At 48.7% G+C, this 24,682-nt stretch overlaps 1 protein-coding gene across 3 annotated transcripts in view; it reads left to right on the forward strand.

Moving 5' to 3' along the window:
* KCNIP4 (potassium voltage-gated channel interacting protein 4) overlaps positions 1–24,682 on the forward strand; it is a 408,354-nt gene that overhangs the window by 320,989 nt on the left and 62,683 nt on the right. For all 3 annotated transcript variants that reach the window (XM_054999384.1, XM_054999383.1, XM_054999381.1), the window contains exon 2: positions 17,983–18,107. In XM_054999384.1, coding sequence (XP_054855359.1) covers positions 17,983–18,107 — 125 coding nt within the window. The remainder of the gene's footprint in view (positions 1–17,982; positions 18,108–24,682) is intronic.

The following is a 24,682-nucleotide window of genomic DNA, read 5'->3' on the forward strand; positions in this document are numbered from 1 at the left end:
TGGGGCCTGATTTTCTCCCATAATTAAAACGGATCTCCAGCATATATAGGTCAGTTAACATGCAGGAAATGGCAGCTTTGGAGGGTGGACTCCGCTGAGCCCTTTTATCTCTCTGAACTCCACCATCCCTAGACACTGCCCTTAAATCTCTAGGAATTTCCTAAGATGGAGTTGGCAGCCCTGTCACCAACTGTTGCCTGTCCTCAAAAAGCTAGATCTCTTTGCGGTGAGCCATTCTTTAAGAATATTGGAAGAGCCCTGCTGGATCAGATGAGGGGTCCATCAGATCCAGCAACCGGTCCCACACAGCGACCAAACAGGTGATTTGGAGAGCCAACGAGCAGGCAGAGGGGCCAGGGCCTTCCCAGAAGTTGCCTCCTGGCACTGGGATTCAGAGCTTTGCTGCCTCTGAATATAGAGATTCCCTTTAGTCACCATGGCTAGTAGCCATTGATACATAACATAGAGTTTCTGATGGTTCCCAGAGAGATGTGATGTCACTTCCAGGTTTCCCCAGAAGTGATGTCACACGATCACTGATGGCTGCCCCCTCCCCCGGTCCATATCCCCACTCCACCAGTCTCCTGGTTGGCAGGTGGGGCCTAGCAATGCTACTTACTTCTGAGAAGTCAGATTTAGGATCACTCTCCAAATCTACCATTTTGGTAGCAGGCCAACTTTTTAAAATTCTCCCATGCGTTTTTTAAAAACACCTTTCCACCCTTATGGAGTTTGATTTGTGTTCTGCCCTTTTTTAAAAAAATGCATATTACTGGTTCTCGCCTCAGTGTTTTTTACCTACTGGTGTTTTAAAGTTCCTCTATATATGAAGTTTGATTCTGTCCAGGCTGTTTTTATTCCTTTATTTGTATTGTTCTGTGTTTTTAACTAGTTACTTAGAGATAACAAATAAATGTTTTAAATAGATAAATGAAACACAGCATGCTTGGGCCTGAATGCTGGAAGTGTTTCTATTTTAACCATGCCCTTTTCCTTGATGTCCTGCCTTCATGCTTGTAAGGTTTACTTTGAAAGTCCTTGACATTCCATTTAAGACTCTCTGATAAGGCTATTCAGGGCAAGTTGTAAAATCAATGGCTTTCCCCCCTCCATGTTCCCAGAATTAGATTTCTGACGCTAAAAAGGGTCTAGAGTGTATTTTGCTAGCATGTTTGGTCCTTTTCCTATCCCAGCTAGAAAATCCATGACAAAGCGTAACCCAAACCACTCCTTAGCTACATACACACTAGAGAGGCCCCTTGACATCCCCCCACAAAGGCTGCAGCCAAAGGACTCTTGATAAGTTCCTGGACTGGCTTGCCAAGTGAGGGTAGTTTTAAACTACAACAGGGTAGTTTAAAAGGACAGAGCTGGTGGACATCACTCCTCAGAGAGTTTGTTAATTTCATTTTCACCTTCCAGAAGGGGAGGTAAAATTGATAGAGCCTTCAGGGATGTGAAGATGAAATTAACAAACCCTCTGAGGAGTGATCACCACCAGCTCTGTCTTTTTAAACTACACTTCCTGGCTAACATGACATCTCCTTACACTTGAGCATCCCCATGTAAGATGTGTAGAGAAACTCTTACACGGGGAAGCTCAAGTGAAAGATCTTACACTTGTCCTCTCATTGTGGATACGCCTGCACTGTTAGAGAGACCACACAGAAAGTAAGTCACTTGAGCATCCCGGTGTAAGATGTCTTACGTAGAGAGACCCAATCTCTACCAAGTGTGTGTTGTTGTTCTGTGGATATATCTGTTCCATTGGGAAATGTTCCTTACACAAACTGAAGCCTAACTGAAGCTGCCCTTCCGTTTGTTAGTGTGGTCCTCTACCCCGATGAGCATCTGTTCTGCTAGCACAAGTGCTTTCCTCCAATGGAAGACTCCGGACTTGCATCCAGCCTTGGCTCCTTCCATCAGAGGATAGCTTTTCTCTTAGTGGAACAGATTCAACCAGGGCTTTTTTTCAGCAGGAACGCGGTGGAAAGGAGTTCTGGCACCTCTTGAAAATGGTCACATGGCCGGTGGCCCCACCCCCTGATCTCCAGACAGAGTGTAGATTGTCCTCTGCACCACTTAGCGGCACGGACGGCAATCTAAACTCCCCTCTGTCTGAGATCAGGGGGTGGGGCCACCGGCCATGTGACCATTTCCACCGAGGGCAATTTAAACTTTTAAAAACTGCCCCCTTGTTCCAGCTGACCCAAAGTGACATCATTGTGCGGTCCTGGGAGCTGAGTTCCACCACCTCTTTTCCCAGAAAAAAAAGCCCTGGATTCAACCCAACTTCTCTGAAAAGACTGCTTGCATGTTTGGTTCTCAAACCTTACAGAGACTTGCCTTCTGGGGAAAAGAGGGGCAATAATTCAAATTCAGTGACATGGAAGCAGAACAGGATTGTTAATGGTGAACCTACATGACACCTCGGCAGTGTCTTTTTACTGAGTAAGCAGAGAGAAAGTGTGACTCCGTAGCTGAACGGGTCAGGGGGGCATGTGATTAAAATTCATATGTATGTGTATACACTTCCATCTATTTTATAGTATGCGCATACAAACAAACAGATACATTTTGTACAGGAATAAAAGAAAGAGCTATTCTTAACATCAATACTCTGCAGCATTCTCGGAATTCGTCTCACCACCATCTGACTTTGTATTTATTGGTTAATTAAAAATATCTAGAATCTGCCTTTCCACTAAAGAGTATGAAAGGCATACAAAGACACAGCTTGGGGCGGGCGGGGTGGGTGGGTGCAAGAGTTTGGATTCAGATTCAAATGAAAAATAATTGCAATTCCTGCAAATCTTTTGCCAAAGAGACGAGAGATACTTGTTGGTGGGTTGGGGGCATGGAGAGAGAAACAGAGAGTATGTGAAATCATAAGTAGGCAATCAAGGTCTTGCATTCATCAACTCCTGTGACTTTCATCTTTCACTTATTTCTATGCTTTCTGTGCCACTGTTTACCTTGGAGTCATCTCGTGAGCTGAGAGGAGATTGATATTAATCAGAGTTAGAGATCATTTGTCCCCCAGAACATTGGAAGTAGTATGAAAGAGGAGGTATCATCGCCTGTCATATATCCTTTCCATCCACTATTCCTTGTGTTACACTTCAGAATCCACAAAGCCTCTTTGACCAGAGGCAAAAGAAAAAAGGTGTGTTTACTAGGCTTGCCTTTGGCCCACTTTTGCTCATTTGAGCAGTAGAGGGAGAGGATTGGGGGAGAAGAACATCTGTGATGCTAGGAATCTTCCGTATCCCTATGGTTTTTACCATAGAGGTTGGGTGAAATCCTAGAGCAGAGGTGATGTCCTTTCCCCCATGCCCCAACCCTACAAAGTTTTCTGGAAGTTTCAGTCATGCACCTAGCATGCACCTAGCAACTCTAGTACACACCCCAAGGATGACGGCCATTTATATCTCTGTCCCATTTTTCTCCTGCCCTTCGTCTAAGGAGCTCAAGGCAATGCACATGCTTTGCCCTTCTTGCAGTTTATTCCATCAGATGCAAGAGTGACTGGCCCCAGGTGACCCAATGAGTTTCATGGCTAGGTGAAGGTTTAAACCTGGGTTAGTTCCAAGTCCTTGTTCACCCCTTTTACCACTACAACTGATGCCCTCTTGGTGTGCTTCTTTTGGTCCTGTTAAAAACGATGCTCTCTACCCCATAGATCCTTAACAAAAGCTTGACTCAGGTTATAGAAAAACTGCTGGTTCAAGTATGCAGGAGTAGCCGCAATATTTCATTTCGTTCCGTAGAACTGTCACGCTTTCCTGGCTTGGTTGCTTGTCTTTAATAGCAGCCTGACACACACCAATTTAGCAGGTGATAGTTTAAGGTGATGCTTTTCCCAGCATGGATATAAACGATGGGAAAATTTTCACTTCATTTATTCACATTAGATATCTCTTGAAAGCACAAGAAAAAGAGGAGGAAAGAAAAGTAGCTATGAGGGCTGAACAGGAAACCTTCCACCTAGGGCTAGCGCTCTCAATGGGAGAGTTGGGAGGATTTCCCAGGGAGAAGTAATCCATTTTGAAGAGGGAAAAGCTCTCTCCATTGCCTCTCTTTCCACTGCTCACGCTGCTCACTGGCTAAGTGACTTCGTTTAGACATGACATTCAAATTTTGCTTTACTTTGGCTAATTGGTTTCAACACCTTCATCCTTTCCCCAGTATCCCCTCTGGGTCGCAGGTTGTTATGAGCAGGGCTTTTTTTCAGCGGGAACACGGTGGAACGGAGTTTTGGAAACTCTTGAAAATGGTCACATGGCTGGTGGCCCCATCCCCTGATCTCCAGACAGAGGGGAACTTAGATTGCCCTCTGCACCACTCCAGCGGCACGGAGGGCAATGTAAACTCCCCTCTGTCTGGAAATCAGGGGGCGGGGCCACCAGCCATGTGATCATTTTCTCCAAGGGCAACCCACTGAGTTCCACCACCTCTTTTCCCAGAAAAAAAGCCCTGGTTATGAGGGATGTTGGAAATTTGGTTTGTTTAATACCTGCATACATCCTGGCTTAATTTCTCTGTGGTGAAACCCTCCCAGGCAACAGAGAGAAGAAAATGAAACCAGTTTTTGTAAAGGCAACCCATGATCTGAGTGATTGTCTTTTAATAATGATGATGATGATGATAATAATAATAATAATATGTTTATTGCTTTTCTGGACGAAGCCATAAGCCATACAAACACCAACAAAATAAGAACTGTACACTTGAAGATTGTCTTTTAGCCGTAACCTGGTTTCCCAGACTAATCATTGATCAAGTAGCCCATGGCTTGTGTCATGTCTGAACCAAGCCTAACTGTGGTTAATGAATGAACTCGTGGTTTCAGATCCTGGATTGATGGACCCCAATTAACAGTAGTTAGCTGAGGGTCCAATGTTTGGTCACATTAACCATAATTAAATAAACCATGGTTTTGGAGGGCATCTCAACTGAGCCAAAGCATCTACTGGTTTAGTACCTCTGCCACAAACTCTTTGGGAGGTCTTAAGCTGGGGCTGCCAGCTCCAGTTTGGGAATTTCCTGGAGATTTGGGGGGAGAAGCCTGGAGAGAGTGGGTGTTGAGGAGGGGAGGGACCTCAGCAGGATATAATGCCAAAGAGTCCATCCTCCAAAGCAGCCATTTTCTCCAGGGGAATGGATCTCTGTGATACGGAGATCAGTTGTCATTCTGGGAGATCTCCATCCATCATGTGGAGATTGGGAAATGTACGTTATGCAAACCATGCAATTTGGGAATAACAACAACAACAACAATAGTAACTGAGTTTATACACCGCTCTTCTAGACAGATTAGCGCCCCACCCCGAGCAGTGAACAAGTTAGTTCCCACAATACAACAGGGAGCTGGGTTGAGAGGACTGGCTTACCCAAGGCTCATGAGCTCATGGCAGTAGTGGTATTCGTACCAGCAGAGTGCTGATTCACAGCCAAACCACTTAACCACTGTGCTACAGCAGCTGTCAGTAAGAGAGCTGCTGTAAGAATAAGAGTATTATTGTGAAGGTTTATTGTAAGGATGAGAGGCTAACCACACGACAGTGGCACAATCGATGTGTTAAAACTTATGTTGCATTTGTATAAAATGGAGGATGGGTGTTGTCATTCATAGTGGGAGAGAAGATGCTGGTTCTTCCGGATATTTCAGCTGCTCTCCATTCCGCAGAGATCAGTTCCCATGGAGATCACGGCTGCTCTGGAAGGTGGACTCTATGGTACTACATTCTGGCTGAGCTCTCTCTGCTCCCCAAACTCTGCCCTCCCCAGGCTCCCCCCTCCCCCCTCCAAATCTCCAGGAATTCCCCGACTCCGCATCCAGCTCTCTCCTGCATCAGTATAGTTGGGAAAGATTGCTAATGTTGCTCAGCATTAACTGTCTTCTGACTGCAATGTCAGAAAGGGGGACATCTTCTGGCAGGCGAGGGCCCAATCTGTTAATCGTTCTCAACCAAAGGGTTCTTTCTTCTGCTAGAAATCTTCTGCTAGAAATCTTTACCCTAATCCCTTTAACTATCTGATTCATTTTAGGGGAATAATCCTGTTCCATGTTAATTCTCCCCAAATACGTGTTTGGCCAGTATATGACCTAAGGAAAACTTTTGGCATTTTCTTTTTTACCCAATAGCTTCTAGAAAAACAGCTGGGGGGAAATGCCTCTTGCAACAACAGGCTTTTAAATAAGCTCCTGTGGGTGGGTCCCCCTGGTGGCAGCAACTTTTCTCCAGTATCAGGAAAGTGCCGCCCCTTCAGGTCAAATCTACAGCCTCGTGTATTTCTTTTCTGACAAACGAACTCGAAATGTATGGCTTTAGGATATCCAGGTCAGGAGGACTACAGCGGCTTTTAGGATTAAAATATGCTATAAATAAAGTATGTGGCAAGAGGGTATAAATCCAGTTCTATACTGTTCTGTGGTTCCCTAGAAGAAATTTGGCAAATCACCAATGTATGAGATTGCTTATTGATCACGTCATAATGTATCATAGTGGCTGAAAGTTCAAGGAAACGTCTGTACTCTGGCTTTCCCCCAAAATTCCTGGCTCCATTCTCATTCTTCTCTGATAGTTTCAGTAGCCAAATGAAACCTTATTCTAGTCGGTACATGAAAAGCCATCAAGGGTTTTCATTATCATTTAACTTGAAATGACACAGAAAAGCTAGGGAATAGCTGCGTATCAAGGAAAGACGAAAGTACCAGCTGGTTTATCACAGTTCCTGAATGAATGACATGTGGAAATTGTTTGATGCAAACTTAGCAGTGGAGCTTAAAACATCATAGGGGACAACAAAGCAGATTTTCATTTTATATTTGAATCACCAGGCAATTAACACAATCACAGAGGTGTCTGTCAATATTTTGTCCCTTAATCGTATTAAAAAAAAAAAACACCCAGACATCTGGCTCTCCTTTACAGAGAGACATTAATGCTGGTGTTTGCACTTCCTTATTTGTTGTGCTGTAATGATCTACTTATAAAACAAAGCACATTTGAACAAAAAGCCTGTCATATATGGAATTAAATGCCGTTTTGTTGCCCTCCTGTGTGTGTTTGTGTGTGTGTGTTTTCTTGGCTAAGAATGTCTGCCGCCCTGTTCCCTATGCTATATTTTTCAGTATGCAAATATTTGGTGTGCCACGTGCAAGTTTATTCTTAAGAGAATTAACAACCTTAATAAATGTATCTTCTAGGTTTCCTCTACGGCCAGAACAGTAACAAACACAGCCTTAAAGAGCGGCTTATGAAGCTCTTTCCCTGCTCAGCTGCCAAAACAACAACACCTGATTCTCAAAGCAAGTTTTTTTTTTCCAGTTGCTAAACTTTGGGGTTTAGATATGCATGACCCAATTTATATTGTAAAAATAATGCTGGCTGTTGTAGTTAATTTTTTTTTTAAACTCCAGAAATAACCACATGTTGGAAGTCTCATGCATATACTTGAGAGCGTTTGAGAGGCTAGCATAGCAACATTCTGACCCATTATGAAGCTGCATGTATGTTTCGTAAGAGCAGCTGAGGGCCAAGCTACACATGGCGAATGACACTTGAACAGCAAGTGGATTGAGTGGAGGGCAAGTGAACAGGGAGAAATACACTTGCCATTCAAGTGTCATTTGTCACTTGTAGCTTGGCCCTGAGTCTCAAAGATTCTGCAAAAACCTGGCCTCTTCTGGCCTGGTGCTTTTATAGCTTTATTTGTTGTTTGATATTTTCTGTGTGTGTTTTATTATGTTGGATTGCTTTAATGACATCATTCTATGCAGGGCTTTTTTTCTGGGAAAAGAGGTGGTGGAACTCAGTGGGTTGCCCTCGGAGAAAATGGTCACATGCCTGGTGGCCCCGCCCCCTGATCTCCAGACAGAGGGGAGTTGAGATTGCCCTCCGCACTCTAAGCTCCGCTCTGTCTGGAGATCAGGGGGCGGGGCCACCAGCCATGTGACCATTTTCAAGAGGTTCCGGAACTCCGTTCCACTGCGTTCCTGCTGGAAAAAAGCCCTGATTCTACGTTCCCATAGCACATCACATGAAGAGAGCAGGCTACGTCTTTTTAAAAGAATGCCTAACGGCTGTAAGGGTTCCCAGGGACATCAGGTCCACCTACCTCCTTCTACACTTACCCAGCAATCTGTGCTGTGTGACTCCTACGGCAGGGTCTTCAGCCTCAGGTGGGTTTAGGGTTGCCATATGCCAGCTGGGAGTGGGAAATCTCCCACCCCCAGTGGACCTTGCCCACTGGCACTCCAGCAGCCGTCTCTCTAGGAATCACCTGAAACCCTATGGTAGAGAGGTGTGACATTGTTGGTGCTCCCTCCATTTCCCTGTTAGCCCCTTCTTCTACCGCTGGTTGCCAGTGCAGACCTGACAACCCTAGGTGGGTTGCAGAGCTCTCAATACAGACTCGTGAGCCCTTGTAGAGATGCCAAATTTTTGCTGTTTTTTCGATGCACCTGCTGCTGTTGCAGATGCAGAGAGAACAAAGGTTCGATCTCCGTCCTTCTTTGGATACGTGCTGGCAGCTGCAGCAAGATGGCAAGCAAAATCACTCAGTGGTGGAGACTAATCCATTTTCGCACAGGCAGGTTCAGGGACACTTCCTCCCCTCCCAATAAAAGCTCTTCTGTGCCTTATTTGTTTGCTTAAGTACTGTCTGCCTAGTAGCTCTTTCATTGGCAAGGGCACACTGCCCATTGGTCCTCAGGAGCTTCACATGTGCTGGCAATATAAAGTCATCCCTTCCCACCAGCAAGGCCATGAATCTGGCAGCTCCTCTTCCTATCATGTAACTCAGATGTTGCATGGCTTCCTGTCACGTAGCTGCTGCTCAGTGTGTCCTCTGCGTCTAAGACCGCTGCCTCAGAGCCAAGCTAGAAGTGACTTCTTTCACTTGGAGAACACTTGATTGGTCCCGCAAGTTTACCTGAGAAGTGAAGTTGGAGTGTCCTTCCCCTCTCTGTGAGAATCGCTGGCTGAAGACCAGAGAAAGCCGGCAGCAGCAGCAGCTATTGCAAATCGTTCCTCCAGTCACAAGCCTGCTGGACGCAAGGGGCCCCAAAGATCGTTTGGGGGCTGTCAGCTGCTTCTCTCTCCCAGGGCGCCTTGCGGGCTGCCTGCTCCCGGGGAGCTGCTCTGGAGGAAGCTGCCATGTCGGCAAAACTCCAGCTACAACAACAGCAGAGGGCTCTGCTGCTGCTGCTCTAACATGCTCTCGCTGCAGTTTTTCTCTGGGAACTCAGGAGTAGAGATGGCCACGGATTGAATTATGACCCCAAAAAATGAATGAACCAGGCTGGTTCGTGAACCAGTGGTTTGTGGAAGCTCATTTCCATGAACTTCCATGAACTGGTCTACTGGTTCGTTTGGGTCGTAAAGGGGCAGTTTAAATGGCCATTTCCCCAGGGAAATGGCCATAAAACCTTTTCCTGCACCTTGCAAGTGGCAGGTCCCTTTAAGCTATCAGATGGCAGGTGGCAGGGGGGATCCCCCCCTTGCTGCCTGCCAGCTGAAAGTTTAAAGGGACCTGCCACTTACAATGCAGGAAAGGGTCCTTTAAACTGCCCAAACCCCACCCCCCACCCCCCAGCCCCACACTTACCTTGCCCTGCGGGCCCACAGCATCCTCCCCCTACGCCTGCAAGGGACGGGAAAGCCATTTTTGGCCTCTTCCGCTGCTGCGTGGGCCCATGGCAGCCATTTGAGGGGTGGGAAGGCCATTTTCAGCTTCCTCCGCTGCCAAAAATGGCCTCCCTGCCCCTCAAATGGTGGCTGTGGTGGACATTTGAGGGGCAAGGAGGCCATATTTGGCCTCCTTCACCACCCTGCGGGCCTGCATTGCCAAAAACAGCCTCCCTGCCCCTCAAATGGTGGCCGCCATGGCCATTTAAGGGGCAGGGCGGCCATTTTCGGCTTCCTCCGCCACCCTGTGGGCCCATGCAGCAGCAGAAGAGGCCAAAAACGGCCTTCCCGCCCCTCGTGGGATAGGAAATTTAGGAAACAGCCCCTTTTCAGATAAGGGGCCCTGTTGTAGGGTTTAGAAGATCCATCTTAGCAATATCTACCCTCACTCTATTTTTTACATTGCAAAAAATAGAAAGATGGGCGGGGGGGCATAGAAAGGGCTATAACACGTGGGACCACCAGGGGTGGCCTGTCCACTAGGCAACCTATGCTCCAACCGAAACTGCCCCCCTACTCAGCTATAGCGCAGCAAGGGGTTGGGGCGAGGAGAGGTGCCATGTTCTCACCTCTCCAGAGTAGGGAGGGACAGTACAGTCTGAGCACCTTCCCCAAATTCTTGCGCAAGCCCTGGGGCCCAGTAGCTTCCCTTGGGGGGAGATCCAGGCTTAATGGGAATGGTGCCTGCCTGTGATACACAGTGATAATGAAGGGGAGTATTATCTAGCCTTGGATCACAGAGCTTAGATGGCTGCCCTGGCAGAAACAGATGTCTATAATATTCCCATATTATTGTGGCATAGGATATGTGCTATAGGCAGCTCTAGCCCCATCGGGTTTTAAAAATGGCCCGCAAGAGAGCAATTTTATCTTGCATAAAATTGATTGGAACTCAGTACCTCTCAAGATCCTCTTGTTAACAAATACCCACTATATCAGGTGCAAATCTGGAAGCCTATTCCTTGCATTTTTTCCTTCCTGATCAGATTTGAAGATAGAAACTAACAGAGCATAAACCTGTCTAAGTCTCACCCATGATGCTAAGTTTGTGTGGCAAGTTTTAGCGAATTTTCACAAGCTATTTATCATGACTGGAATATTCGGGCTTGTGTGAGACTCTTGAATATTGAACAGCAGTGTTTGCTGTCTCCTTTGTTAACAAGAAAGGAGGGATTTAATTTTCAGATGCAAATTAGAAATATTTGAATTGTGCAGGTTCTAAAAAGCCTTTAATTTTTAATTTGGAACATCTTAATATTCAGTGTGCTGGGCATAATAATGATTTAAACCTGGAGATGAATATTAATATGCTTACTGAGTTTGCAATCAGTCAGTTGACGTACAGCTAGAGTTGGCAGTCTGGGCTAGGAAATTCCTGGTGAGTTGAGGGTGGAGCTGCAGAGGGCAGAGTTTGGGAAGAGCACTAAGCAGGGGTGTGAGGCCAGAGATCCACCCTCCAAAGCTGCCATTTTCACCAGGGGAAACCGATATCTGCGGGATGAGGATTCATTGATTACATTGTGGAATTCACTGCCAGAAGATGTCGTGATGGCCACAGGCATAGATAATTTTAAAAGGAGATTAGACAGATTCATGGAGAAGTTAGGTCTATCCAGGGCTTTTTTTCTGGGAAAAGAGGTGGTGGAACTCAGTGGGTTGCCCTCGGTGAAAATGGTCACATGGCTGGTGGCCCCGCCCCCTGATCTCCAGACAGAGGGGAGTTTAGATTGCCCTCCACGCTGCTGCAGTGGCACGGAGGTCAATCTCAACTCCCCTCTGTCTGGAGATGAGGGGGCGGGGCCACCAGCCATGTGACCATTTCCAAGAGGTTCCAGAACTCTGTTCCCCCACGTTCCAGCTGAAAAAAAGCCCTGGGTCTATCTGAGGCTACTAGTGATGGCAACAGAAGGGAGCCTCCACGTTCAGAGGCAATAAGCCTCTGAATCCCAGTGCCAGGAAGCAATATTGGAGGAAGAGCTTGGCCTCTCTACCTAGTTGTTGGCCCTCTGGAGTAACGGTTTGGTCACGTGTGACAGCTAAACTACACAAGATGAATTACACGAGGATGCTCAAGTGAAGGGAGACGTAACGTTAGTTGGGAAGCGTAGTTTGAATTTCACCTCTCTCTACAGAGCTGGCAAAGATGGCTCCTCAGAGAGTTTGTTCATTTCAGCTCTCTACAGAGCTGACAAAGATAGTTTGTTAATAATTGACAGAGCCTTTGGGGAGGCAAAGAGGAAATTAACAAACCCTCTGAACAGTGATCTTGGCAGGGTCTGTAGAGAGAGGTGAAATCCAAACTACACTTCCCGGCTAACATTACGTCTCCCTTCACTTGAGCGTCCTCCTGTGATTTGTCTCGTGTAGTTTAGCTCTGAGACAGGATGTTGGAGTAGGTGATCGCTGGTCTGATCCAGCAGGGCCTTTCTTTTGTTCTTAGTTCTGGGAGATCTTCAGCCACTACCTGGAGGTTGACAAGCCTACTTACCGTCCAGTCTTAACATCATGGGTCACCATCCAGATCAGAGGTAATGCCAGTCTATATGGGCATCACAGCCTTGCAATGACGCTCTTCTCAGTCTGTACCATTTTATACTGTATGTGAGATCCCACAGCAACCAACGACCACTGTGAATGCAGCCAGCGTTAGAGGAAAGAGAGGCTGCGCTAGAGCCCTTCCCCCTGATAGGCTGGTTCTCGGTGTGCAGGGACTTTTCTTTAACTATGAGGCAGCTTTCAGCCATGATTCCTTAACATCAAGGGAAGCAGTTAACAGGTCTGTGAGAGCCAATCCAGTATTTGTGATGTGAAGACCTCTACGTTTCCCATGTCTGAACTTTACAATTTTCATTTTCCCAGTGAAAACCCCTTAACCCATATTTTCTTTCTTTGTTGTCTTAACATACTCTGCTCAAAGCTGAACTACAGATTATGTCTTTGCCTCTGTTCCCCTCCCCCTCTTGAGGAGAGCAATAACTGGAAGAAGGGACGGATTCTCATCAGACACACATCTGGAAAATAAAGAGTTAAAGGGCTCCTTTCTGGCCTTTCCACATCCTCTGCTTAACTGGAAACCCCTCAGGTGCTTTCCATGATATAAGAAAGAGGGGGTTGGCTAGACATGGGCACGAACAGGGAAAAAAACCTGAACACCCTGTTCATCATTTGTTGCCATCCACGAACAATGAACAACAAACATAGACAAACATGAACTGTTCCCGGACATGTTTGTTGTTTGTTGTTCATGGGGGCCAGAACCCACACCCACCCCAACCCCCCCTACTTAGCCCCCCTCCCCTCAAACCCACTTACCTGGCCCTTTAAAGATCCCTTTAAACTATCAGCTGGCAGGCAGCAGGCCCCCTGCCCACCAAATTTGCAGGGGACATAGTCCTCACTGTCCTCTGAAGACCCCCCAAGTTTCAGAGAGGTTGCACCCCGGGAAAGGCATGATCCACGGGTCTCCCCATTGGCTGTCATTTTCTCTTCACAGTGGCAAAAACAGGACTCTCTGCTGGAAGTACTTTGAAGGGTTAAAGCCAGAAGGAAAGCCAGAAGGAGTTCAGACAGAGTTCAGTCCCTGCCTCTGGTTGCCAAGGGGATTGATTGCAGGTGCCAGACTGTCTGGCTTGACGAAGGGCTGCCAAAGGCTACGAACGAGGCTTGCAACGACCACCTGTTCATTTAGGATGTGGCCTCACGAACAGCTTGTTTGAGAACAGCAGATTGGGCTATTCGTGGGTTGTTTCTGTTTGTAATGCTGTTCGTGCCCACGTCTAGTTTTGGCAGGCCACGGGGCTCATGGAACTACACATAAGATATAATTCTGCCTTCAACCAGCCATGGTGGGATGTCTCCAAAGATGTTTTTGCAACAGTTTAGAAATGTTCTGGTATTAAGGCTGAGATTTTTTGTGTACTTGAAGTAAGCCATGGGTTACCAATTTCCAGGTAGGGTCTGGGTATTGTTCAGAGTTATGAACTGATCTCCGGACAACAGAGATCAGTTTCCCTGGAGAAAATGGCTGCTTCGAAGGGGAATTCCATGACATCTCATCCATGCTAAGGTGCCTCCCTAAACCCTGTCCTCCCCAGGTTCCACTATTAAACTCACACATTTCCTACCTCAGAGCTGGCAACTGTTAAGATGGCCCCATTGGATTTCATAGGGCTTATTTCTGCTTAAGCATGTGTATTACCGGGCTGTAAGCACCCCGGCCTGCTGTGTTTGCTGTGATGATTCCAGTGAGAAGGAGGGGTGATTTCTTCTACAATGCCTCCACGTAAGCATGTCACAAGATCTATTCCTGGTAATTAATATTATATCGTGAAACAGAGTAAATGTGCCACCGTCTCCTTGGAACCTGCATCCGTTTATGCTTGGATGCTTTTCAAAATCAGAGCATTTCTTGCTTCGGTTGCCTTAACAGGCAAAAGCCCCTGACAGCTCTCTCAGGCAGGTTAGGGCTTTCCGTGAGCATGCTGAGTAATGTGTCAGTTCATTCTGGAGGCTGCACACCCTCAACTTAAGCAAAATGCAGTAAAACCTGTCACCGTACCTGTGTTGTAGTTCTATCCATGGAAAGAATTAGGTTTACTGATGGGTCTTTCCTGAATCCTGACCTACAGGCGTGCCCGCAAGGCAACTTAAAAGTGCAGGAGTAAGCAAGTCTACTCAGAATCCTACTCACTCAGTTCAGTGGGACTTACTCTCAGGCAAGTGTCCTTAGAATTGCTGTTGAGTTTTTCCAAGTGTCCTCCCGTCTGTCATAAAAAGATGAAGCTGAATTCTCTTATATTAGCTGTAAGCTAATGATAGTAAGTTTAGCATAGAGCCAATTAGGTGTAGAGTAGACTCTTCCCACCAAAGAAGGGAAGGTTTTATTCTTAATGAGGTGGCCCTACGATTGATTATTGGCTGATCAATATATTGGGAATCGCCCATGCTATCATGCACATACGCAGTAAGAAAGAGAAAGGGAAGAAAGAGACGAGATGGAGCATATCACAGTTAGCTAGACTATGGTTGTCCCCCCCCCCCCATGTAACCCTTTTCCCATAATATTTTGCACTAAACTTTTTCTTAGAAGCTAAACATACACATATCTGTGCTGTATTATTGTGCTGTGCTTTATTGACTCTGCTAACATCCAATGATTGCGCTGTCAGTGGCTCAGTTCAAGCATAACGAGAAACCATTACTTATTTATTTGCTTGCTTGTTGACATCATTTATAGTCCGCCTTTCCCACTGTGACTCAAGGCAGATTACATCGTGTGAGTTGGTACAATCAATAGCAGGATCTTTCAATATACATGTAATCAGGGCTTCTTTTCTGGGAAAAGAGGTGGTGGAACTCAGTGGGTTGCCAGCACAGGGGGAAACTCTTGGTGGGAGGTCGTGCCCCTGGTACCACATGTGCACACGCAAAGTGCACGCATGCTCCCAGCACCAATGACATCATTTTGGGTCAGCTGGAACAAGGGGGGAGTTTTTAAAAGTTTAAATCGCTCTCGGTGAAAATGGTCACATGGCTGGTGGCCCTGCCCCCTGATCACCAGAAAGAGGGGAGTTTCGATTGCCCTCCGTACCACACGGTGTGGAGAGCAATCGAAACTCCCCTCTGCCTGGAGATAAGGGGGTGGGGCCACCAACCATGTGACCATTTTCAAGCGGTTCCAGAACTCCATTCCACTGCGTTCCAGCTGAAAAAAAGCCCTGCATGTAATGGGTAAATACATACAATTAGCAAGATTTAAAGAGAAAGAAAGAATTAAAAGAAAGGTTTAAAGATTCCATGACTGATATATTAAAACAACATAGGAACTACCCAGTAAGATCATACTTATAGCAATAGTAGTGAAGTCTATTGTTTGCCCCTGTGTAGGGTGGCACCTGCAGAAGACCCTCTTCAGGTGAGCGAAGTTGTCATGGTGGAATGCAGGGAGAGAGGCAGTCCCGTGGATACAATGGGCCAAGGCTGTGGAGAGCTTTGTAGGTGATAGCCAATACCGTGAATTGGGTTCAGTAACTGATAGGAAGCCAATTGAATTGCTGTAGAGTGGGAGTAATATTTGTGGTTCTCCTAGCTCCCGATAATAGCTGAGCTGCAGCGTTCTGCACCAACTGGAGTCTCAGAGTTAACTTAGAGGGGAGACCAATGTACAGTACATTGCAGTAGTCACGTCTCGATGTTACCGTGGCATGGATCCAGGGTTCAAATCGGCTGTGTCGAGGTAGGGGACCATCTTCCAGGCTAGGCTGAGCTTGTGCAAAACAGTTTTTGCAGTCACCTTCATTTGCTTTTCTAGCAGTAACACAGGACCCAGTGTAACCCCTAGGCTCTTGTCTGAGTCTGCAAGGATCAAACGAACTCCATCAAAAGTGAGAATCTTAGAATCACAGAATCATAGGGTGGGAAGGGAGCTCTAGGGTCATCTAGTCCAACTCCAAAGTACAATATCCTTCAAGATCGCGGCCTTCCCAACCAGCATTACTTCTATCTTGTCTGGGTTCAGTTTCAATTTGTTTGCTTTCAGCTATTTGACCACAGCAATCAAACAGCAACCTAAGGTCTCTACTGCATTCCACGGTAATTTGGATAGTATCATCTGCATATTGATGGCAACCAATTCCATAGCTACAAATGAGTTCTCCAGAAGGCTTTACATAGAGGTTGAACAACATGAGGGATAAGATTGTGCACTGTGTCCACATGATATTTCCCATTCTGCAGATAGTTGGTCCCTAACTATCCTTTGAGGCCATTCCAAGAGTCTGTTCCATGAGGAATGACTTAAACCAGACCAAGGCTCATCCCTTGATCCCCATTTCTTCCTCTAGGCACATGAAGCCACAATTTGGTTCACAGGCAGCTACTCAGCTCCTGAGTTTCTTTAGTAGATTCTGGTTTCATCGTATTTTTTTTCCTGAGCAGGCATCTCTGTAGTACAGAGCAGACATAGGGAGCAAGCCAGGATTAAGCCACAATGTCTGGATTCATTCTTCATGCAAAACTGTAGTTAAGATCAGGGCTTTTTTTTCTGGGAAAAGAGGTGGTGGAACTCAGTGGGTTGCCCTCGGAGAAAATGGTCACATGGCTGGTGGCCCCACCCCCTGATCTCCAGACAGAGGGGAGTTTAGATTGCCCTCTGCGCCACTCGGCGGCGCGGAGGGCAATCTCAACTCCCCTCTGTCTGGAGATCAGGGGGCGGGGCCACCAGCCATGTGACCATTTTCAAGAGGTTCCAGAACTCCGTCCCACCACGTTCCAGCTGGAAAAAAGCCCTGGTTAAGACTAGCTATGGTTAATAAACCACTATAGCTTAGATTTGATGGTCCCTAAGTAACCATAGTTATGATAATGGCAAATGTTTGTACTCTCATATTTCCCATACTTATTTTAATTAAATTGTCGTTTAATATTATGTCTGAAGGCAACAGTATCTATTTAGTTTTCAATGGAGCACTAAGCTATATTCTAGGTGGTTTGCTCACAAGTTGTGTACATTACTTGATTATGCATGCTTGAAGCTGAACGAACGAGCTGTTTTGATTGGGGGAAAGCACGGAATTTGTAGTGATTTGAGATGATATGAACATTCTATTTACCGTTGTGTATTTGTGATACCGAAGGGATGGCAGCTGATTTACATTCCAAACCCCTTCACGTTATCTTATGTGGGGTTTCTTTCCTAAAAAGTACGTTCAGCGAGAAGAATAATCTCATTGTCTTCAGTGTGACTTACTCTTGAGTAAGCATGCCCAGATCAGACATTCATGTTTCTACTTCAAAAGACAGATACTGAAGTCATGAACGGTTCAAAATAAAAGGTCTCAGTGGCCATTTCCACACACACTGAATAATGCACTTTCAATGCACTTTAGCAATCCTTTGGAAGTGGATTTTTTGTTCCACGCATGGAAAAGCAGTTCCAAATGTTCACTAAAGAGTATTGAAAGTGGATTATCCAATGTGTGTGGAAGCAGCCAGTATCTGGAGTCTGTACCACAGATGATTTTGCAAGGCGGAATTTTTAAAAATGAGGTTATAGAAGCAGAAATAGTAAGGATAAGAAGAACCAAAGTCCACCAGCAGTAGCAGTGGAAGTAGTAGTATAATTTTAATAAAGATGCCCAGTTGCATGGAGTTATGTTCAATGCCCTTACCATGATGAACTGGCTGTTTATAGTCTTTGTTAACTCTTCTTTACTCCTCAGTTGACAGCTGAGGAGTATATATGAGCTAGTTATTTCCTGCTGACATTTCTTTCCGTTTGGTCCCACAGACAGTGTAGAAGATGAAATGGAAACGGCCACCGCCCGGCATCGGCCTGAAACCCTGGAACTCTTGGAAGCCCAGAGCAAATTCACAAAGAAGGAGCTTCAGATCCTATACAGAGGTTTCAAAAATGTGAGTGGTTTGTGTTGACTTTGCAGTGAGGTCATGGCAACAGGCTCCAGGAGAGCAGGGACTGGGCCTGATTGTCATGATGTCATGAAGTAACCACAAGGTGATTGGACCCTGTCGTCAACATTGTAACATGCTTAGTAATTTTGTGAAGGTGGCGGTGACACTTTTAGTAGTAGTGACTGGCTGAATGTCTTCATGTGAGAAAGGATGGAGGGAGGACAGAGGATGTGTCTGGATCATGTTGTCAAGAAGGCAAGAAGCCAACGCAATCGGAAAGTCCTAGGAAAAGAGATGAGGAATCGTTCCAGTAGAAGGAGACCAGACAGAGATGTCTCATAGGGAAGAAAAATGGAGACGGAATGGGCAGGGAGGGTGGGCGCCGGAGATCTGGGCTGCAGAAGTGATGTGGGAAAGGAAGCCGGGGGTTCTTTTCCCTACTGCCTGCAAGGTTTCACCTATCAAAACACACCCCTTCTATATTATTATTGGCCTTAGAAGGGAAAAAATGGATACTATCTTTTTTCCCCCCCTTCCAGGAATAATGGCCTTATTTAGAGGGGCCGGGTTAGCCTGATCTCACCAGGTCTTGGAAACTCAGCAGGGTTGGCCCTGGTCGGTTTAAGACCTCAGGTCAAAGGAAATTATTGTTAATAAAGAGTGATTCCGCACAAGTTGGATAATGCACTTCCAATCCTCTTTATAGATCATTTGGAACAGATTTTTTTGTGTGCGGAACAAAAAATGCACCTCAAACGATTGATAAAGTGCATTGAAAGTGCATTATCCAATGTGTGCGGAATCAGCCAAAGACTAGGAAAGGATCGGCCCTGGTCAGTCCTTGGATGGGAAACCCACAAGGAATTCCAGGATTGCTATGCAGAGGCATGCCCCAGCAATCCACTTCTGAATGTCTCTTACTTTGAAATCCCCATGAGGGGGTCACCATAAGTCAGCTGTAACTTGATAGCATTTCCCACCACAATTTCTGATAGGTGAAATCATGCGGTAATGAATTCAACCTCCTTTCCGTGGTCCCGTGTTGTTTATTAAAATTAGAGTTTTGCATGACTGCAATGTGCTTTAAGGTCCAGTCCAAGCCTCTCATCGTTTGGCTGTGCATCTTTTGATTTTGGAACACGACAGTGACATCACTGGACACCTTTACTAGAAATGACAGCGAAAAGTGTTCTTAGATTGACTTTGCTATAACAGGGATGGCTGTGAAGAATGGGCAAGAATGGAACCGATTTAAGTACCAAGGCTGTAAACTGTAATGTTAGAAAGTGATACCTATTGATGTTATATCTTTACCAAAACATGATGAGGGTTCAAAATGTGACTTTGAACTTGACTCGAAGTCTTCAGTAATATTTTCTATGGGTGGTTCATGTCAGGCCTGTATTGTAAGACTGCAGAAGGAGCGAGAAGAGTAAATGGCAAAACCTCTGAAAAAAAATGCACCACACATAGGGGTGTGCCCTCCCAAGGCCCTGCACTCAAACTCTATCCCAGAGCTAAACTACGTGAGACAAATTGTTAATTTCACCTCTCTACAGAGTCGGCAAAGATCGCTCCTGAGAGGGTTTCATAATTTCCTCTTTGCTTCTCAGAAGGCTCTGTCAATTATTAACAAACCCTCTGAGGAGCGATCTTTGCCAGCTCTGTAGAGAGAGGTGAAATTCAAACTATGCTTCCCGGCTAACATCACGTCTCCATTCACTTGAACATCCTCGTATAATTCGTTTCATGTAATTTAGCTCACAGATCTAACTAAAATTGAATACTTTTAACTGGGATTTATGTTCATGAAATAAATTAATTCAGTGAGACTTAGAATGGACTGGATCCATACCTTTTTTACTGGCTTATTTGAGTTCATGCCTAAGGTCTGGAGAATAAATTGACATCTAACACTTCTGCATTTCCTCCCCTCCTCCTCACTCCATGCTCCCCCCGCCCCGCTTTGTGCAATTATGACGGTTCTGCCAGGATTTGCTACCATCATTTTCCAAGTTGTTGGGCTTGCTTTTTCTTCCTCCATCATGGTGGCTGAGTACAGTTGCCAGTCCTCGGAGGGTCTGAAAATGAGTTTCGAGGCATCTGACATACAAAGCCGAGAAAGGCAGGACCAGGTAGCCCCCCCCCTTGCTGGCAGTGGAATGCCACCATGGGGGGAGAAAGGGTTCCCCCCCAGCCATTTTCCCATTCTAAAACAGTGCTGAGAACTGCATTAGCAGGCAGCAAAAACAGCTTGGGAGGAGAGGCAGGAGATCTTTCTCTTTCTGCAGCGGCATTCCTAGCCAGTCTCAGCTCCTTTATTTTTTAAAAGCTGTTTTCTGCAGTTGCAGTGCAGCTGCAAGGAACTTGGGTTGATCTGAGGACCCCAGACCCAACTCTTTAAAAATTAAATGTGTGGTTTGGCTCCAACACACCTCTCCCCTCTGCCCTTATTTGGAAATGTCCCCAGAACTCTCTTTTTTCCTCTAGAAGCCCTCTTTTTGGCCCCCAATCCTGGAAGAAAAAGAACCTTTTATTGTAGAACTCAGCCCTTTGACTCTACAACGGAAACCTGAATCTGTCCCCAGTCTACTTTCACTTAGAGCCGAAACAGACGTTAAGAACTACACGTGGTTGCGCACGTGTCCGCGCTCCCGTCTGTTTCGGCCCGCCCGTGGCTGTTTCAGAATTTCGGCGCGTGTCCTGCCCGCACCAGACCTGTGATTGTGTGTCCGCGTCTGCACGTGCCCCTCCTGACGACCAGCGAGTTCCCAGAACAGAGCGGCTATTTTTACCATCCCGGGGGCTGTGGACCTCTCAATGACTGCTAGATGGCGCTATTGCCTGCAGCTTGCGAGCGAGCAGGTGACGCGCAATGGACTGGTCTGGGGGCCTCCAACGCGGGCCTCAAAAGATTGGATGACTGTTTGGCTTCGTGTCAGAGATGGCCCCCCTGGCTCCCCCCCGCACTCCGGGATCTTGCCCGGCTGCCTGAGGGCTTCGAAGCGGGGCGGGGGGCCCTGTCCATTGGTTGGTGCTTGTCCACTGGGGGGGGGCATGCCTTTGACAAACACAGGCAAACACAGACATGTCTTCACTTGGGGAGGGGAGAACATGTTTGTGAGAAACACACACGGGACTTTCCGAAATCCCAGGGCCCGCCCAGGGCTTGGGGGGAGTGCACGGGCGAGGCTTCCCCAGCCCCTTGTCCCTCTCAGCTTGGGACATGTCCAGGCACGCACCTCGCCCGACCCACGCCAGGCACCCACCCAGTAGGCCTCAAAGGAGAAGGGAGCAAGCCTGCATGCCAAAGATGGGTGCTATGTGTGCCCCCTCTGCCTGGCAAGAGCCACCTGAAGGCTTCCCCAGCCCCTTTTTCCCTCTCAGCTTGGGACATGTCCAGGCACGCACCTCGCCCGACCCACGCCAGGCACCCACCCAGTAGGCCTCAAAGGAGAAGGGAGCAAGCCTGCATGCCAAAGATGGGTGCTATGTGTGCCCCCTCTGCCTGGCAAGAGCCAGTAGGCCTCAAAGGAGAAGGGAGCAAGCCTGCATGCCAAAGATGGGTGCTATGTGTGCCCCCTCTGCCTGGCAAGAGCCACCTGAAGGCTTCCCCAGCCCCTTTTTCCCTCTCAGCTTGGGACATGTCCAGGCACGCACCTCGCCCGACCCACGCCAGGCACCCACCCAGTAGGCCTCAAAGGAGAAGGGAGCAAGCCTGCATGCCAAAGATGGGTGCTATGTGTGCCCCCTCTGCCTGGCAAGAGCCAGTAGGCCTCAAAGGAGAAGGGAGCAAGCCTGCATGCCAAAGATGGGTGCTATGTGTGCCCCCTCTGCCTGGCAAGAGCCACCTGAAGGCTTCCCCAGCCCCTTGTCCCTCTCAGCTTGGGACATGTCCAGGCACGCACCTCGCCCGACCCACGCCAGGCACCCACCCAGTAGGCCTCAAAGGAGAAGGGAGCAAGCCTGCATGCCAAAGATGGGTGCTATGTGTGCCCCCTCTGCCTGGCAAGAGCCACCTGAAGGCTTCCCCAGCCCCTTTTTCCGTCTCAGCTTGGGACATGTCCAGGCACGCACCTCGCCCGACCCACGCCAGGCACCCACCCAGTAGGCCTCAAAGGAGAAGGGAGCAAGCCTGCATGCCAAAGATGGGTGCTATGTGTGCCCCCTCTGCCTGGCAAGAGCCACCTGAAGGCTTCCCCAGCCCCTTGTCCCTCTCAGCTTGGGGCATGTCCAGGCACGCACCTCGCCCGACCCACGCCAGGCACCCACCCAGTAGGCCTCAAAGGAGAAGGGAGCAAGCCTGCATGCCAAAGATGGATGCTATGTGTGCCCCCTCTGCCTGGCAAGAGCCACCTGAAGGCTTCCCCAGCCCCTTTTTCCGTCTCAGCTTGGGACATGTCCAGGCACGCACCTCGCCCGACCCACGCCAGGCACCCACCCAGTAGGCCTCAAAGGAGAAGGGAGCAAGCCTGCATGCCAAAGATGGGTGCTATGTGTGCCCCCTCTGCCTGGCAAGAGCCAGTAGGCCTCAAAGGAGAAGGGAGCAAGCCTGCATGCCAAAGATGGGTGCTATGTGTGCCCCCTCTGCCTGGCAAGAGCCACCTGAAGGCTTCCCCAGCCCCTTTTTCCCTCTCAGCTTGGGACATGTCCAGGCACGCTTCTCGCCCGTCCTACGCCAGGCACCCACCCAGTAGGCCTCAAAGGAGAAGGGAGCAAGCCTGCATGCCAAAGATGGGTGCCATGTGTGCCCCCTCTGCCTGGCAAGAGCCAGTAGGCCTCAAAGGAGAAGGGAGCAAGCCTGCATGCCAAAGATGGGTGCTATGTGTGCCCCCTCTGCCTGGCAAGAGCCACCTGAAGGCTTCCCCAGCCCCTTTTTCCCTCTCAGCTTGGGACATGTCCAGGCACGCTTCTCGCCCGTCCTACGCCAGGCACCCACCCAGTAGGCCTCAAAGGAGAAGGGAGCAAGCCTGCATGCCAAAGATGGGTGCCATGTGTGCCCCCTCTGCCTGGCAAGAGCCAGTAGGCCTCAAAGGAGAAGGGAGCAAGCCTGCATGCCAAAGATGGGTGCTATGTGTGCCCCCTCTGCCTGGCAAGAGCCACCTGAAGGCTTCCCCAGCCCCTTGTCCCTCTCAGCTTGGGACATGTCCAGGCACGCGCAGGGTAGTGTGGCCCCTGGAGGTGGGGGGTGGGGGGGTCTCCTCACGAAACGACTGTAAACAGGGATACAAGAAACATTTATTTACAAAACAACCTTGAACAAACCCCAATCACAGCAGGCTCTCTTTATGAGTGTGCACCGTCACCCGCCCCCCCCCCCTCCCCAGCAGTGTGGCCATGTCCCGGCGCATGTCCTGGACCGCTTGACCAATAGCCGTGATCTCCTCCGCCATCCTGGTCACCGCCGCCTCGGTTCGGTTCACTGCAGGAGAGAGCACAATGAGAGCCACGCACCCGCCATCTCACCCCATCTCCAGTAATGGGTTCCCTTCCCCCCCACCTGTCTCCATTGGGGAAACATAGGACAATGGATCTTGCCGGCACGGTGATCAATACCGCGGCCACCACATAGCCGCAGATCTTCGCCGTCGCCAGTGGCCCAAAACCCTGATGGCCCACCCGCCTCTCGAAGCAGAAATGGCACCCCACTTACACACTCTGAGGCAGGCCTCCACCGCGACCTGCCCACGCACTGTTATGGGCACAGCCTCCCGCTCCAGCTCTGCCCTGCGCCCCTCATCCCGCGAAGTCCCCGCGCTGGAACCGGATGAGTCTGTGCCGGTACAAAACGTTATGTGTTCAGGGATTTCAAGGGCGGGCAAAAAATTCACTTCTGCCAACGCCAGGCCCATCAAGCGCCCTGGCCGCGGCAGGGGGGAGCCCTCCCCCGCCCTCATCCGCACATCCGTGTCACACCTGCAGACCCACCTTGCTCCATGGTTGTGGCGGACTCAGGGCGGATCGGGCTATCCGCCACCACTCCGGTGGGCGATGATGGCGGCGCACGGAGGACAACCGCGCCCGGCACCTCCTCCGCCTCCTCTCCACTGGTCACGGATATGATCTCTGCCCCGTGCTCCTCCCCTGCAGAAGAGCAAACAGTCAAGACACTCCAGCGCCGCGCTCCCCTGGCCCGCCAAGCCGGCGCACCGCGCTCTTTTTTGTCCCCCACCGGCAAAGGGGGCGTGCGAATAAAGTCAGGGCCGGCGCAAAGCGCGCAAAGCGGAAAAGCTGCTCACCTCTCGGCTGCTGGCCCGCCGCCGCCAACCGTTCAGACTCCTCCTGAAGGCGCTCCATTGCGCGGTGGTGTGGCGGTGGTCGGAGCTGACCCCCCTGGCGCCAGCGCAGGAAGCGGTCCCGGAGCTGGCGGAACTTCCCACGGCATTCCTGTGGCGAGCGCGCGACGCCCGACACCGCCAGGCCGCGGGAGAGCGCCTCCCAGGCGTGCAGTGCACGTGCCCGCGCCCCGCGCATTAGCTCCCCCGCGTAGCCCATGCGCAGGATCGCTGTGAGCAGCATGCGGACCTCGAACCGACGCCAGGGGCTGCGCGCTCGGACACGAGGCGGCATCGCTCCAC

Source organism: Eublepharis macularius, chromosome 15 (genome assembly GCF_028583425.1).
Source record: "Eublepharis macularius isolate TG4126 chromosome 15, MPM_Emac_v1.0, whole genome shotgun sequence".
NCBI lineage: Eukaryota > Metazoa > Chordata > Lepidosauria > Squamata > Eublepharidae > Eublepharis > Eublepharis macularius.